This window comes from Phascolarctos cinereus, unplaced genomic scaffold (genome assembly GCF_003287225.1).
Source record: "Phascolarctos cinereus isolate Bilbo 61053 unplaced genomic scaffold, phaCin_HiC Scaffold_726;HRSCAF=1367, whole genome shotgun sequence".
Taxonomy (NCBI): domain Eukaryota; kingdom Metazoa; phylum Chordata; class Mammalia; order Diprotodontia; family Phascolarctidae; genus Phascolarctos; species Phascolarctos cinereus.
In genome coordinates, this window is record NW_027556098.1 from 349214296 (window position 1) to 349232609 (window position 18314).

The window sequence follows — 18314 nt, forward strand, 5'->3', positions numbered from 1 at the left end:
GTCAGCTAGGGGAGATGAAGAGAGAATATCCATAAGGATATGAAATTGGAGGCAGAGAGTTAAAGGCCCTTTCTGAGACTCAGGAAAGGCAGGATTGAAGAAAAACCATGAAGCTCCATTTCCACAGATGTGTTGGACCTGAAGAGAGAGCCTGAAGGACTTGGGGACTTGACTTTGAGAAAAACATGGGAGATTTGCAGTAACAGGAATGATGAGTGCCTGTAGGAGGTGGAATAATCTTTGCCAGGGATTTTAGTGGACTGGAGCAGAACATGGCAGACAAAAACATTAATATAATCCTACATTAAGGCAAGCAAAGTCTAGAGAGCTGACTCTGTAATGCTCTACTCTGTCCTGATCAGACCACACCTTGAGATGGGTTCACTTCTAGATCCCTCATTTCAGGAAGGGTGTGGCCAAATTTCAGAGGGTTCACGGGAGGATGCTTGTAAGGGAACTGGAGACTATATCATCTGAAGCTTGGCTGAAGGAGCTAGAGGTGCTGAGCACAATAAGAAAGCATGGTTTAGTGAGTGAAGTGTTAGACTTGGAGTCACAAAGACTTGTCATTCAAATTCCCTCAGGCACTTGTGTGACTGAAGCTGAAACATAAGCTCCTCGAGCCTCAGTTTCCTCATTTGTAAAATTGAGATTAATAAAACCTATAATATTTATTTCTCAGTCTTATTGGAGTCTCAATGAGATAACATAAAATGTTTTGCAAACCTTAAAGTCCCATATAAATGCCAAATATTTGCTTTGTTTTTCAGAAGAGAATAATCATGGGAAGAAATAATAATTGTCTTTAAATGTCTGAAGGTCCTTCCTATAAAAGAGAAATGAGATTTGTTCTGTTAGGCTCCTAAGGTCATAAAAATGGAACAATGTGTGAAAGTTGTACAGAGGGAGATTTTAACTTGATAAAGGAAAACCTTCCAAACAATTCAACCACCGAAAAGTACAGTGGGCTCAGATGACTTCTGAAATCCCTTGGAACTCTGAGATTCTGTTCCCTTTACAGGGCTGCCTTGGGGAAGGGAGGAAGGAAGGCAGTGGGTCTTAGAAAGGGAGTTATCTCTGCATCTGTCACTGCCTCCCCATGAGACTTTGATGTCCTGTATAGTTCTCCAACAGTTTCTAAAGACTCCAGGGCCCATTAACAGGAGGAGTTGTTTCTGCTTCAGAGACAGTATATTAAAAGTGTATTAAAGCCTTCTGAGCAAACTGTGATCTCCTGGAAGGCAAAGATAGGCTGCTTTCCCTTGCTCCTCACACCCAGATCACTGTGAACAGCTAGTGCTTAATGAACGTTTTTTGGAAAGTATATTCTGAGTGGACAGACAGGATACCCGTTCTCTTCTTCCATCCTAAGGAAGGGTCTTCCTAAGGTCAAAAGGGCATTAGAGGAGAGGAATTGGCCCTGTGCCAGTTAAGTAAAAGCTAGATTTCTATAACTGTTTATTATCACTTTGCTTATTTGTGTTTTTTGGTTTGTCATTTGGGAAATATTTTTGTGTCTCTGTGTGTGCTCAGCCTCTTTCATTAGCCTAAGACTCACTGAGGAACTTTGCCTTCTCTACATCTGATAAGTACTTCTCAAAGGGCAAGGATGCTAGTATTTGAATCAAGGGTAGATACTGTGTTTCTCTTCATATAATCTTAGGCCAGTTCCCAGAAGAAGCAAAAGTGTTTCATTTCTCCCTTCTTCTGTTTAGGGACCAAGTTCAGAACTCTGGGCAGGGGGCAGTGAGAAATGGGAAACTCTTTCCTGCCATCTGCCCTACAGTCCCATGATCAATTCACTGGCCCCCATCTAGATTTTCTTTCTTTGGAAGATACCTAGGACTCGTTCACGGATCTGTTTTGTCTTGACTCCATAGATGATGGGGTTGACCATGGGTGGGAAAAGCAGGTAGAAGTTGGCTGCAAGGATATGGACATGGGGGGCAGCATGGCGGGCCACCCGGTGCATAACTGATGAGATCACAACAGGCGTGTAGAAAGCTAGAATGGCACCCACATGGGAGGCACATGTTCCAAAGGCTTTGTAACGAGCCTCCTGAGAGGCCAGTCTCAGCACTGCCCTAAGAATCAGAGCATAGGAGAGGGCCACAAAAAGCAGGTCCAACCCCACTATGACCAGAGCTACTGCAATGCCATAGATGTTGTTGAACCGTGTGTTACCACAGGCTAGCTTCACCACTGCCATGTGTTCACAGTAGCAGTGGGCAATCACTCGGCTCTGGCAGTAGGGAAAACGTCGGAGTAGGAATGGGAGAGGGGTCATGAGTGTCACTGCTCGGGTTACAGTTGCCATTCCAATCCTGGCAATGAGTGACTGTGTCAGCACTGTGGCATATCGCAGTGGTTCACAAATGGCCACAAAACGATCAAAGGCCATGGCCAGGAGGACAGCTGACTCCATAATGGAGAAGGAGTGGAGGAAGAACATTTGGGTCAGGCAGGCATGGAAATTGATCTCATGATCACCAAACCAGAAGATTGCCAGCATCTTGGGAAGTGTAGAGGAAGAGAGGACAAGATCAATGGCTGATAACATGGCCAAGAAGAGGTACATAGGTTCATGGAGGGCATGATCTGTCCAGATGATGAACAACAGAGTACAGTTACCTAGTACTGCAAGGGTGTAGGCTGAACCAAAAGGGATGGAGATCCAGATGTGCAGATGCTCTAGTCCTGGGATTCCCATTAGCAGGAAAGAGGCTGGATGTAAGGAAGTGATATTGGAAGCTGACATGATGATCCTTAGCTGAGCTTACCTATGGCTGCCTTCTCAGTGATATTTTCCCATTAAAAGTGCCCAGGAAGGGCCTCTCACCTTGCAATTATGAATACCTCCTTTGGTCCAACCTCTTGGAAATTAGAAAGTTATTGACCTAGATGGAAACCAAAAAAGAACGCTTTAGAATACATTTCCAAGATTAAATAACAGGGCAAGAAATGCCACCAGGCAGTGTGTACTAAATGGAAAATGAGATATATTGATGTTAAGTTTTGTAGAAGTTAAGAGGAGCAAATGAGCATTGAGTGTTCAAGTGGTCAGGGAAGATACCTGGAGGCCTTGTTACTATCATATTAATCCTCTCCCTGAAAATATACAATGACTGGCTAACATGAAATGGCTCCCTGTTTCAAAAGTTGGATTTTAGAAATCTAAATAGTCAGGTTTTCATGTCTGTAGGTATCTAATGGTTAGTAATCACTGATGTACGACTTTCTTGCTCTGAACACCTTGTCCATGGAACCCCAATTTTATGAAGCTCTGTGGTAGGCATAGTTTTTAGCCTGAGCTGTTCTCATAAATGCTTACTAATTGAATCTCAAAAAAGTGCACATGGCACAATTTCGAGTTTAATCTGCATTATTAATATTTTCTCCCTCATTTTTCTAAGTCGAGATAATCAAGAAAACAATAAATCAAACCTCAATTTATAGCATTTACCACTTTCTGAGGTGTAAGTCCTTACACTGAAAATGTAACAAGTGGCTCTAGTGAGTTGGTTTCAGTTGGCTTCAGTACACCACTTTTTCCAACTTGACTGAGAAGATGGACATTGCTTGTGTGAAACTCCTTCACCTACCTGTCTTCCCCTGAAATGTGAAGGACAACACATAGTACTGACTTCGTATGTACACACCCTGAGGTGTATATATTGAATTAGTTCTGGATTCCTCCAAATTTCAAGGATTATATCTCATGACCTAGATTTTTCCTACTTTTTACGCTCCCTGAGGTGCATGGCACCTGTGCTCAAATAGCAAAGAAGTCCCTAAATAATTCATGAGGACACTGCTTATATTTTTCTGCATAAGCCATTTGAGGGGCATAAAAGCCCTCAGTGTCAGAGGATGGATCATCCAGAATGTGTGATTTCTATGCAACTGATGGTCTCCTCTTGATCCATCCTGCTCAAGGTCCAGAATACTTTCAAGGGCAAGAGTCAGGGGCTCCCAAGGCTTCTGCGATCGCCTTTGAAGGATCTTCTGTTTGCCTGAATTATTCTGCCTATCTTTGGAAGAAATCTATCCTTCTCCTAATCCTGAGGGGTGTGTGTGTGTGTGTGTGTGTGTGTGTGTGTGTGTGTGTGTGTATGTGTGTCTTCCTTCTCAAAAACCCTTCCATTAACTAATGTGACTATAACTCATTGATGGGTGAAGATGCACATATAGAAAAAAGTGCTGGGCTTAGGGTGAGCATTCCACTGAATTCAGCTCAGCATGTATTTATTAAATGCCTACTATATTTCAGGTACCAGGCTAAGGAACTAAACCAAAAACCAAAATAGTCCTTTCAAGATATTTACTCATTCTTGGAGGACAGGTTATGTGCACAAAGAAGTGAATTAGATCATTTGAGAAGATGAAGAATACCAACAACTTATGGGGAGTTCAAGAAAGGTTCTGCGGAGGAGACGGCTCCTGAGGTGAACCTTGAAGGATGCTTGGGATGCCAGGGGACAACAGAAAAGAGGGAGTACATTCAGAAAATGGGAGGAAATTGATGCCAAAGGTACAGAGTTGAGAGAAGGAATATTGAGTTTGGGAAATGGATTGGGAAATGATTTGGTTGAGATGTGGGTGTGTGAAGAGGTGTACATGTTGGGAGATCTGCATTTGACTTCTGACTGGGACACTAATTAGTTGTGTATTCGGGGCAGGTCTCCTAAGATCTCTTAATTTTAATTTCCTCACTTGTAAAATAGAGATAATAATCATTTCACTGTACATCTCATAGGGTTGTCTTAAGGAAAGTGCTTAGCAAACCTATAAGTATTATAGAAAGAGGAGTCATTGATTAGAGATTCAAAGAGAAAGGGGGAGGAAATAAACATTTATTTAGTACCTACTCTGTCCTAAGGGCTTTAGAAATATTATCTCATTTGATCCTTATAACAACTCTATGGGATAAATACTATTATTTTCTCCACTTTACAATTGAGAAAACTGAGGCAGTGAGTGGTTAAGTGACTTTCCCACGATCATACAACTAGTAAGGCCAGATCTGAATATAGGTCTTCCTGACTGCAGGCCCAGTATTCTCTCTACTGCATCATCTAGGTGCTTATAGTCCAATTGGTACACGAACAGGAATCCTCCCTACCACCACATTCCCAACAATGTGTTTTGATTTAGGAGTTTCAATAAAAAGGGACCCCACTCACTGTTGAGGCACTTTACTTTTGGGCAGCTCTCATTGTTAAGGAGCTTTTCCTTCCATGCAGCCCAAATCTGCCTCTCTGGAAGTTCCATATATCTGATGTTACTCCTTCTACACTCTGGGGTAAAACCCAGAAGCTAGGTGGCCTAGGGCAATGGACAGAGCACTGGATCTCTAGTCAAGAAGACTTGAGTTCAAATCTGATCTAAGACACTTAGTAGCTATGTGACCCTAGGAAAGTCTCAGTCTGCCTCAGTTTTCCTCATGTGCAAAATGTGAAAAATAAAAGTACCTACCTCCTGAGGTTGTTGTGAGGATAAAATGAGATAATATTTGTAGAGTTCTTTGCAAACCTTTAGTGCCACATAAGCTCCAGCTATTATTATTAATGATAATAATTAATAACAATGGTAATAATAATAATAATAAACCAAACAAGTATAATCCCCATTCCACATAACTGATCTTCACATACTTGAATTTAGGGATCATGTCCCCCATAATCATCTTATCCTAAGGCATCCAACCCTAGTTCTTTTTTTGTTTTTGGCTAGGCAATGGGGTTAAATGACTTGCCCAGGTAAGTGTTATGAGTCTGAGGCCGGATTTGAACTCAGGTCCTCCTGAATCCAGGGCTGGTGCTCTATCCACTGTACCACCTAGCTGCCCCCAGCCAACCCTAGTTCTTTAAATTGATCTTTATATGACATGATTTATAGTTCCTTCACCATCTTGGTTGCCATAATTTAGCTTTTCGGTGTCCTTTCTAAAAGGCAGCACCCTTAAGACCAAGAAATATATATTTGTACTGTGAACTTAAATGGTTTGTCAAATGAATTAATAAATGAATAAATGATCTGATCATATGTGCTGGTATCATTTACTTTCTGGTCCTTCTGTACTGAAAACCTCAGAGATATCAGTTATATTTCCATAATCTTGTCATTTTCCACTTCTCTGCCTTATTTCACCCCCTAGCCTTTAGCTCACAGATACCCAAGAATGTCTCCTATTTCTTTGGTGCCTAGTATGGGGCTCTGCCTATAGTGGATATTAAATCAGTCCTGTTAACTGACTGCTGGAGCAAGTATTGCAGAACCCTGAAATTGTCAAGCTGGAAAGAACTGTAGAGATAATTTAATCTGAACTTTCATTCTAAACAACGAAGGAATTGAAACCAACAGAGTTAGAAGAGAGTTGGTCAAGATAACATACCGTGTCAGTGAAGGAGCTGGGGTATAGACCTAGTCTCCTGGTTTACAGAACTAATCGTGTTCATACAGCATTTTGATATCTATGTCTTGGTCTCTATACCGTTTTTCCTTTCTTCCCTTTTATCTTCCCCCCCTAGTCCATGCCCTCGAGAAGGACGTAAGTTTTGATATTCAGACAAACTGAAATACCATAGTGTTTAGGAGACACTAGTGGGAAGTGAGAAATTAGAGAATCTGGTTTGGTGTATAGAGAAGGGAAAGAGAACAAACATTTATTAAGCATATACTGTGTGCCAGATACTGTGCTAAGCACTTTATAGCTACTCTCTTATTTCATCCTGTCAGTAACCCTGTTAGGTAGGTGAACTTATGCTTCCTACCTTACAGTTTAGAAAACTGAATCAAATGGAAGAGGTGATATATGAGTTAGATGGGGAAGAAGAGCAAACATAGGGCCTGGTAATCAGGAGGACATTCCAAGTGGGAAGAATAGAGATTTGGAGGAGGATAAGACACAGAGGTGCAGTGGAAATGTAATTAGATGAGTTAGTCAATTAGTGGCACTTCTCAGTGGGTAAGGATAGACACCAAGGACAGGATCTCTCTGAATCTCAGTATTTTTATTTGTATGATGAGTCTAATAATGGCTAGAATTTATGTTTCACTTTGAGATTTTCAAAGTCCTTTAACTATGTTATTGCATCTGATCATTCCTACAAGTCTGGGAGGTAGAGGACTATTATCATTCCCAATTTACAGATGGGGAAACTAAAGCTAAGTTACTTGCCCTGAGGCACATAATTAGAAAGGCTTTAAGTCCAGATCTGAACTCTCCTTGATTTCAAGTCCATAAAATATTTGTACCACGTACCTTATACTTTGTGTGTCCCTGTCTTTCTGCCTCTCTCTCTCTCTCTCTCTCTCTCTCTCTCTCTCTCTCACACACACACACACACACACACACACACACACACACACATATATGAGAGAGAGATCCATTTGTTAATAGTACTATACAAATGTGAATTGTTACAATTATAGGGGTCATAGGGAGGAAAGTTTTCCTTGAAGGAAAAGTAATATAGAACAACAGGAGACGAAAGAGAAAGTGCTGAAACTGAGATGAAGTACAGGATGATTAAATGAAGTGTAGGATGAGTGGTTCTGGTTTATTCTATGAGAGATCACATGATCTCTCATATGAAATTGATGTCCCTCATAGATGAGACATGAGGTATGGATCATATAAGTAACAAAGACAAAACAACAGACTTTAAGACTCCCAAATACCCTATCTCCCAATATAGGCTCATTTCCTTCCTACCTTGTCTGTTTAAAATAAGCTCAGCCTTGTCAACCTGATCAGCTCTATATAGACCATTGGAAGCTATCACAGTCATTCACCCTGACGTTATCTTTCTAGGGAGGCAATGAGTCTTAACTGATGGTCTCTCACCACCCTGCTACCCATGTTCCTCTAGAACTCCTAGTGCCTGATCACGTTTCCACTTTCTCTGACTACTGTTCTTACCCTCAAGGCCTGGAAGTTGTCTTAGTATGTATCCATAGGCTCTAGTATCTATGCGTACAGTTTGGAGTTGTTCTCCTCTGTCCTTTCCAAATACCACAACAAGAATAGGATGAAAGGTAGGAGGGAGGTAAATCAATATTTACCTCACCACTGGCCTCTTTTGTAGGAATTAAAAAGGAGTAATTAAAGGTGCCTCTGTCCCCAAGGAAGGTTTTTAGGGAGACTCCAGAGAAGGACCATAAAATCACTGTTTATAAGGCCATTAGAAGCTATTATACTGGAATGTGGGGTGTGATCTTGTATTTTTCATTCCTACTGGGAATGAATTAGGGGAATTGTAATTTACTTGACAGAGTCAGGGAGTCTGAAGACCTGGGTTTTTGTCTATAATCTATCTCTACTAAATTCTTTCCTGATCTCTCTTCCTCTCCCTTCCTCCCCCCCCCATAATTGCACCCATATTCACAGAATTTCAGAGACAAGAAGAGACTCAAAGTTTTAGTTTGCCCTCTCCTTGAACAGAAATGCCCTGTACAGCATCTTAACAAACAGCCATCTAAGTTTTAGTTGACTGATACAATGCTGTACATCATCATATGATTTAAAACTGGAAAGGATAATTTCTATGTCTAATCCTCTCATCTTGTAGAGAAGGCAGTAAGCCCAGAGTAGTGAAGTGAAATGCCTCAGGTTCTACTCACATTTTTTTTTTTAAGGCAATTGGGGTTAAGTGATTTGCCCAGGATCACACAGCCAACAAGTGTGAAGTGTTTGGTCTGAGGCCGGATTTGAACTCAGGTCCTCCTGACTTCAGGGTCAGTGCTCTATCCACTGTGTCACCTAGCTGCCCTGGTTCCACTTCCATTAACCGAAAAGAGCCAGGTTTCCAAGCCAACTTTCCTGTGCTTTTTCAACTATACCATTCTAGACACCATAATATATAAGGTCAGTTAAAGAATGTAGCGATGTTTCTCTTGGAGGAAAAATGACTTAGGGGAGAAGAGATAGCAGCTACAAGATAGCTGTCATGTAGAATAGGTATGCAACTTGATTATGTTGTCCCAGAGGGCAAAACTAATAGGAATGGCTGGAAATTGAAGGACACATTTAAGCTCAATATAAAGAAAAAACTCTTCATCAGTTGGAGCTGTTCGAAACTGTAATGGGCTACCTTGAAAGGTAGCAAATTCCCCCCTTACTGGAAAACTTCAAGTATGGGTTGGTTAGAGGTGATTCTACTGAGGATCATGTTTAATTAGAAGACTTCCCAGTGGATAGAGTGCTAGACTTGGAGTCAGTAAGACCTGTGGTCAAATCATGCCTAGGACATTTATTAATTACATGACCCTAGGCATGTCAGTTAACTTCTCTCAACCTCAGCTTCCTCCTCTGAAAAATGGGGATAAGGCAGCTAGTTGGTGCAGTGGATAGAGTGTTGGGAAGTCAGGAAGACTCCTCTTCAGGAGCTCAAAGCTGGTCTCAGACGCTTACTAGTGATATGACTCTGGACAAGTCACTTAACCTTGTTTGCCTCAATTTGCTCATTTGTAAAATTATCTGGCAGTATCTCTGCCAAGAAAACTCCAGCCGGGATCATGAAGAGTCAGACATGACTGAGACAACCAAACAATAACAACAACAACAAATAGGGATAATAATAGCACCTACTTCTTAAGGTTGTTGTGAGGATCAAATGAGATAACTCATGTAAAGAACTTCACAAATCATAAAGCATTATATAAATTGTAACCATTATAAATATATGGATGCACATGTTAATAATAATAATAATTGCTGGCATGCACTAGGTGCCTATTACGTGCCAGACAGTGTGCTAAGTGATTTGCAAAAATATGTAGATATCAATGTGGATAAATATAGTATATTACATGTGACATATATGACGTATGTGTATGGATAGATACATGGATACATGTTGTTTTTCTGGAACAGTGTCTGGTAGATAGTAGGTGCTTAATAAATGTCTGTTGAATGAATGTATTCCCCAGCTTTTACACAGTGCCCGTGAACTTTCTCCCTCTTCATCACCTCCTGACTTCTCTGGCTTCCTTCAAGTCTCAGCCAACATTCCACCTTTTGTAAGAAACCTTTCCCAGTCTTCCTTAATATTAGTACCCTCCCCCTAGATTTTCTCCAGTTTATTCTGTGTATATCTTACTTGTACATAGAGTTTGCATGTTACATTATAAGCTCCTTAGGAGCAGGACTGTTGTTGTCATCATTTTATTTTGATTTGGCTTTTTTTATGTCTCCAGTGCCTAGCACAGTGCCTGGCACACAGTGGACAATTAACAAATGCTAATTGAATGTTGTCTAACTGATGAAGCTGAGGTATAGAATGTTAGAGTCCTGGTATAAGTCTAGAGTGAGTCTGCTACATTGAGATAATGTTTAGAGTGGCTGAGAAGCAATGGCAGGAGGGAAATACAATCTAATTTCCTCTGACTATAAGATCACTCTTTCCAGAACCTGCCCCATATACATATATATGTGTAATTAAATACAAAATTTATGCAAAATAATATTTTGGGGAAGGCGTTAGTAGGTAGAGCTAATCAGAATATTCTTCCTGTATGAGGTGGCACTTGAGTTATGGTTTGAACATAATTAGGCATCATGAATCTAAGAGGAGGACCGATGGGGATAGCCAGTGCAAAGCTACAGAGATAGGAGCTGGGAATACAAAAAAGAACAAACAAAACAAAACAAAACAAAAAAATGTCTCTTCTTTTAAGGAATCCACATTCTAATTGAAGAACTCAGAGTCTAATGGTTTTGGCCCATAGTCATAACCTTTCCCAATGGGTAGCATCTGCTAGAGCTTACAAGACAGTAGCCTAGCTGTCCCAAATTCATTCTCACCTTCACAACAAGGAATCAGGAAAGGACTTCAACTGAGGAACAACACCAGTCAGTCAACAATCAGCTTAGGTTCCAGTCTATCTTCTGCAGCACCATCTATATCAGGGAGGCTGTCCTAGAATGAGACAGTTATTTGCCTTAAGCAAGTCGCTTCACCTTGATAGAATTCAGTTGCCTTATGTGTAAAATGCAGGACGCTAGTTGGACTAAATAGCCTCTGATGTCCCTGCCTTTTTACAGGTAATATGTATGAAGCACTTAGCACAATGTCTGCCACATTGGGGCAGTCAAGGGCTTCATAAACGTTTATTGAAAATACTAGCAACGATAATGACAGCAACATATCACAAGAATTTTACACTATACACTGGTGGGATTTAAACCAGGAATTCAGGGTTGGTTCAACATTAGGAAAACTATCAGCATAATTGAGAGTATTAATAACAACAGAAGTCACATGATTATCACATTAGATGCAGAAAAAGCCTTTGAAAAATACAAAACCCGTATTAATAACACTAGATATCATAGGAACATATGGAGCTTCCCTTATAATGATAAGTAATTCATCCATCTCTCAACTTCATGCATTTTCATGGGCTGTCTCCCAAGCCAGGAATTCTCTCCCTCCTTATCTCCACTTCCAGGCTACTCTGGCTTCTTTCAGGTCCCAGCTACAATTTTGATTTCTGTAAGAAGGATTTCCATATCCCCTTTAATAGTAGTGCTTTCCCTAGCTTAGCATCTCCATTTTCCCTTATATGTATCTTATTTGTACACAATTGTTTGCACATTATCTTCTCTCATCAGACTTTGAGTTCCTTAGGAGCAAGGACTAGAATTTTTGTTTGTTTGTTTGTTTGTTTTTGTTTTGGCCTTTGTGCCAGCAGCTGGTGTGGTGTAGGACAGAGCAGTGAGGAAAAACGGAGAAAGAAAAGACAGGCTAGGTGAGTCTTAGAGGTTAATGCTCAAAACTAGTTTACTTCAGGAGTTTTCTCATTATATTCTCATAGAAAAACAACTTTGTACTGTGAGAAATGATTTACAAGTTCTGTGAAATGCTCTTACTAACATACACAAACTAAGCAGCTAAAGATCATCTTTGTCTCTTGAGAAAGCAGTTACACTGCCTAAGTTCATATCTATTGTTTTCCTGTCCAGTTCTTGGTATTGTCTACCTCAAGTCAGCCACCTGGCTTCAAGGCTGGTCATGAGTAAGGACTTCAAATCAAGAAACAGTAACAAACAGGAAGTGGCGTAAAAGTCAAGGGAGAGTTTACCCTGAGGCAAGCCTCTGTATGTACTGACCCTTAAGTCACTAAGGAGTTAGAGATTTTCCATAGGACCCTGCTCCCGACACCTTTGTATCCTCAATAGATGGCACATAGTAGGTGCTTACTTAATAAGTGATTGTTGCCCTGACTTGAGTGGACCTGGCCATAAATCTTTCCCTCAGGTCCTTAAGTTCATTCCAGGACAACCCCTGCCCCATCTCCATGGAGAGATTGGGAAACTAGGGAAGGACTTCGAGAGTGGTTAACAGGGAGGGAGAAGATATGAATCTGGGAGGCAGAGGTGAGGGAAAAGGAATCCAGGGAGGAAAGGACAGATGTGGGAAAGGATGAAAAAGAGATAAGTGAGAATAGGTAAGGGGGCACGGAGAGAATAGGGGTCACAGGGGAAGAAATGAAGAAGGAAAGGGAAAAGATGGGACCTAAAAGAAGGGCCAAATGGAGGGCTCTGTTGAGAGAGGGAAGCTGCAATTCGTAGGGAGACCCTTATCCTTTAGTACTGCTGCCCTAGCTCGCTCCCGCAGCTCCCTCAGCTTCATCCTCTGGAGGATGCTCAGAGCCAGCTTCCAGGCCTCTGGATTCCCAAGAAAACTGACCAGAAGCGTCTCCCTTTCAATCCTACCTGTTCTCTCCCAAGACTCTAGGGGATGCCCCGCTTATGGGGATGGTCCTATGTAGATAGCATGGATATCGTCGGGTCCTCTGATGCCAGGTTCTCCAAGTGCTGAAGCATCCGGCCATGGATCCTCTCGACTATCTCTCCCCCTTGTCTGCCCTTCCCCGGGCTCAGATTCATGATAGAGTCAGACCCTCCTCCATTTCACCCAAGCCTAGGACATGCATGAGTGTCTCTCCCCTTCCTCTTGGGTGATCTTAGCCATATCGCCTAACCATTCTGGACTTCAGTGTGCGCCTATGTCACAGATGGGATCTCTGAGGTTTCTCTGTCTCTCCCTACACTGTCTTCCAGGTGCCTTCTCCCCTAACGATCCCCTCTCTGCCCACAACAGCCCCTACCCTGAGCTCTGGTGTGCTTCCACTCCCCGGCTCAACCTGACCTTCCTTGGACCTTGCAGACTTTGTCTTCTGACTAATTTGGACTTAGGTGAAAAGGAACATCTGGTATCTCCCCTCCCCCCTCCCTGCACTGACACAGTCAGAATTACATGGAGAAAAGGAGTGGGGAGGGTATTTAAGATTGACAGTCTACATTCAGGGGAGGGTTAGATTCCTGAGCTTGGGAGAATGTTTAATTTTAAAAGCTCAGACTTTTCCCAGCAGCTGGTTGTAGGAGACAAGGAATGAATGGAGGGGATAAGTGGTGCTGCCTTCTGAGCAGTCTCACTCTTCAGGCCCAGCTCAGCCTCCTAGCCGGATGTTTACATCCTCCCTCCTCTCTCCAACATTTACTCAGATCAAGATTGGAAGTTCAGCACAAATGAAGTCAGTTCTGCCCACCCCTCATCTTCTCCACTCAAAATCAGTAGATACTCATTTAATGCAGGTTTCCTACACCCCAGGGTGCCTAGGGTCTTGTTCTTAATTCTGACACTGGCCTTTCTCTGCCATGGTATGTCTTTTTCTATGGCTACCATCTTGCAAAGCTTTTCTGCCCAATGCAGGTCAGAAGAGATGCATCTCTCCTTTCCTACACTGAGATATGGTTTCATCCTATGAGTGCCTTGGAGGACTTGGTTCTTTTTTTCCACCCTTCTTTGTCCCTCTTACCATGAGATATTGTCTTGTGATGAGATATGCCTTCCCCTGACCTAGTGGACCTGGCATTGAATCCTCTTTTTGATGTCATTCTACTATAAGAATCAAGAGGAAGATCCTGCCTTGAACGTTTAGACAAAGGTAGAAGCAACATCTTTGGTAGTATAAAGACTATGAAAGTCACTTTCCTCAAGCACAGATGCTGACCATATCCCTGCCCCTTCCCTGACTGCTTTTAAAGCTCTACATAAGCTGTTCCTATTGAGGTTCAGTGAACCATATGTTGAGGTTTGGGGTTCTGAGACCCTGAAATAGCAACACCTGCCAGAGTGAATTTGACCCAAGTCTTCTTTCAGCCAAAAACAAGGTTTATTAAAGATTCACCATATTGGTCAAACTCTCAAGGAATCTGAACATTTGTGAGCTATTGGCTAGATTTTAAGAATCTGAGCCTTGGCTAGACTAATAGAATCTGAGCACCTTAATGGAGGCAAGACAGACCTTATATACAGAAAGACTGTGGGAGGAATGTAGGAGTGGCCAAGTAGTTTGAGGTGATTGGAGGAGGGGCCTTGAAGAAGGGGTGTAGGGAGGATCTTGATGGGAGTAGTCAGTAGACTGGGATGACTAGAGGAGGGGTCTGGATAGGATCAAGGGTGGGTGGGAAGTGGGGGGATGTGTGTGGGGTGTGGGCCACTGGGAGGTAACAATGGAGGGCTAGGCTAGGGTAAAAGAGAATTGGGAGGTTGGGGTAGGCTATAATGAAAGGTCAGTTGATAGGATTATAGCCTCAGGCTGATGGTAAAGACTTCCTTGACCAAGTGGCAGAATTCAAGGAGATTCCAAGGTGGGGTTTTCCTAGGGCCTATAGACAAATGGACCTCAAATTCTTTTTTGGGTAAGGGGCAAAGGTCTTGGCTTGGGCCCATACCCCATCATTCCCTGACTGCTTTTAAAGCCCTACATAACCTGTTCCCACTACCTCTTCAGTTTCCTTACAGCTTATGCCCCCACTCCCACCCACCACCCCCAAACTCTGTGATCCAGTTAAACTGGCCTCCTTTCTGTTTCTGGATCAAGAGACTTCAACTCCAACGTGGTCATTTCTCCTCAGGTCTCTCTGAAACCACTCTTTCGGCATTTCTTATGTCCATTATGTTAATATACCATAATTTATTTAGTTAAGGACATCTCCATAGTTTCCAGTTATTTCCCACTACAGAAAGAGATGTTATAGATATTTTTGTATATCTAGGTCTTTTTCTTTTTTCTTTGACCTCTTAGGGATATGAATTTAGTAGTGGTGTGGTGAGAAAGATGATTCATTGAAGACCCCTACTCAAACTCTAATCAGTATTAGTCAGTTCATGATTATTCTACAAAGGTAATGATCATTAGCAATAATTTCAATATATTCATCTAGTAATACATATTTAGTCTATTATCTAAGTATAAGAATAAGCAATGTATTAATCTATATTTTATATGTCACATAGGAATGTAAGTTCTAATAGAAGGGCCACATAACAGGCCTCAAACTTTGAAGTATTGTTTACTACTTGTTTACTAGCTATGGAACTTACTTGCATAATCACAAGAATGCTGCTACAGACATCTGCATCCTGTTTTGCTCAAATTCCATAACCACACCAAACATGGGTGGCATGGTATGGAAAGTCCTCCCCCTATGTTCTTGGAACATATGTATAGCTTGTACCCTCTCCTCTTGCCCAACCTAAGGTGGAGCCCATCCATCTTCTGACCACCTAGTCAGCAGAGATATTCCCTGCTTCATCCAACTCATGACCCTGCTGACATACCATTTTTTGCTTATTTTAGCTTATGTGTCATATGTCACCCAATGGGATTTTGTATTGTTTATAGCTGCTTTAGAATGTTCATGTAACAAATCTGGTATTAATCCTTATAAAAAGGCACTGGAAGAAGGGGGTGTCTCAGGCCATGAGGAAGGTTAGGGTCCACTTCATTTAGAGATGTCTGGGTCCCTTTAATAAAGTGGTTTGGCTCAGAGATCTGCCTCAGTTTCTGTTTTAGTCATTTGAGGTGATTTATGTTCTCACGTTTCCTGGGTCAAACGGGGACGCTCAGTTTTTTATTTTTTAACCTTTTTGGGCACAGATCCAGACTGCTTTCCAGAATAGTGAGACCAATCAATGCATGACTCCAACAACAATGCATTAACCTCTTTTCCTGCAGTCTCTCCCAACATTTGCCATTTTGTTTTTCTTTTGTTATCTTTGCCTATCTGATAAGTCTAAAGTGGCATCTCAGAGTTGCTTTAATTTGAATTCTTATAATCATCTGTGTTTTGGAGCAGTTTTTTCCCCCTGAGGCCTGCTGAGAATTTGGAATTTTTCCTTTGATGTTTGTATCCTTTCATCATTTATCAATTTTTATAAATTTGAGTGAATTCCTTATAAGCGTTGAAAATGAGACCCTTATCAAAGAAATTTGCTGCAAAGATTTTCTCCACTTAACCTTTTTGATTTAAATTTGTTTTCTTTATGTGAACTTTATATATATATATAATCAAAATTATCCACTTTATCTTCTAGGATATTTACTATTTCTAGTTTCGTTATGAATTCTTCCTTTATCTATAGATGAAACTGAAAGTTATCTTCAAATTTGATTCTCAATTGCTGTGCTATGTTACCTTCTTTACTCCTTAGAGTCATCATTTTATTGATGACTTTCTTCATCCTACAGAAATGACTGATAATGTTTATTGAACCCTATTCTATTTTTTCATTAACTTATGATGGTCACATGTCACATTATTCACGTAAGACATTCATAATAGCTTGTCCTAACACTACTCCTAGATGAAACAGCCTTTTGTTTACCAAGTCTTATATTATCCTACAAATTTTTCATGATAATAAACATTTATATAGTGCCTACTATGTAGCAGGCACTATACTAAGTAGTTTTTACAAACATTATCTCATATAATCCCCACAACAACCCAAGCAATTAGATGCTATTGATATCTCCATTTTACAGTTGTCGGGGATTTACAGCTTGAAAGCATTTGAAGCTGGATTGAACTCAGGTCATCCTGACTCCAGGTGCAGCTATGCTACCAGCTACTTTATAGCACCTTTGTTCCCATATACAAAATCTGCTCCACATTTCAGTAAAATATTATGTGCGTAAAAACTCTATTGCAGCATCATAATGTCACTCCATGATGTCAGTATTTAAGCAGTCACCGAAGAGCAAAACACTAGTCAACTAAATAATTTTGTCAAATCTAATACAGCTCAGTAGTGATAATAAGCATCAAAGAAAGTCATGGTGCAACAACACATTAGGAAATAATTATAATAATAAAAGCAGGCACAATACAGATGGTATTCTTATATGCAGAATCAAATAACAAGAATTAATATTCAGAAATGCTTGAGCATTGAATGGTCTATCCGAAGTAAAATATGACAAGCCAATTCTAAAAACCAGCACTATATGTGCTAACACAATTAAACAATCTATGAAATGAATCAAATGAATAAAAAAAAAAAGTGAAGGAATGTAGTCTTGCGGTACCAGGTCTCAAACTGTATTACAAAGTGGTAATCATCAAAACAACCTGGTACTGGCTAAGAAATAGGGTGCTGGATCAGTGGAATAGATTAGTTAAGCAAGACACAGTAGTAAATGACCATAGTAATATAGTGTTTAATAAAGACAAAGATCTAAGTGTTTGGGACAAGAATTCACTGATAAAGATTCCTGGGACAACTGGAAAGCAGTTTGGCAGAAACTAAGGATATAACAACACCTCACAGCATATATAAAGATAAAGTCAAAATGGGTACATTATTTAGCCTTAAAGGTAGATATCAGAAGCAAATTAGAGGAGCCTGGATTATCCTTCCTGTCATATCTATAGATAAGGGAAGAATTTATGACCAGACAAGAGATAAAGAGTATTACAGAATGTAACATGGATACTTTTGATTACATTAAATATAATTTTATAAGTTTTTGCACAAACAGATCCGATGTAGCCAAGATTATGAGGAAAGCAGAAAACTGGGGGGAGAGATTGTGACAATTTTCTCTGATAAAAGCCCTGTTTTTCTCCAATATATAGAGAAGTGAGTCAAATCTACAAAAGTACAAGTCATTCCCTAATTGACAAGTGGTCAAAGGATATGAAAAATGGTCTAAATCACTACTGATTAGAAAAATGCAAATTAAAGCAACTCTGAGATGCTACCTTATACCTATCAAATTGGCTAATGTGACAAAAAAGAAAAATGACAAATATTGGAAAGGATGCAGAAAAATTGGGACACTAATGCATTGTAGGTGGAGTTAATTGATCCAACTATTCTGGAGAGCAATTTGGAGCTATGCTCAAAGGACTATAAAACTACACACTCTTTGACCCAGCAATACTACTGCTAGGTCTGTATTTCAAAGAAATTTTAAAAAAGGGAAAGGACCTATGTGTACAACAATATTTATAG

General features: G+C 40.7%; 1 protein-coding gene across 1 annotated transcript; it reads right to left on the reverse strand.

Moving 5' to 3' along the window:
* Window positions 1-1813: 1813 nt before the first annotated feature.
* LOC110195256 (olfactory receptor 52K2-like) lies at window positions 1814-2758 on the reverse strand. The gene has a single exon (XM_020967915.1). The coding sequence runs from the start codon at window positions 2756-2758 to the stop codon at window positions 1814-1816; it is 945 nt and encodes a 314-aa protein (XP_020823574.1).
* Between the last annotated feature and the right edge of the window lie 15556 nt (window positions 2759-18314).

Excerpts from the sequence above, each read along its gene's own strand:
- LOC110195256 (XM_020967915.1), bottom strand. The coding sequence starts at position 2,758 with ATGTCAGCTTCCAATATCACTTCCTTACATCCAGCCTCTTTCCTGCTA.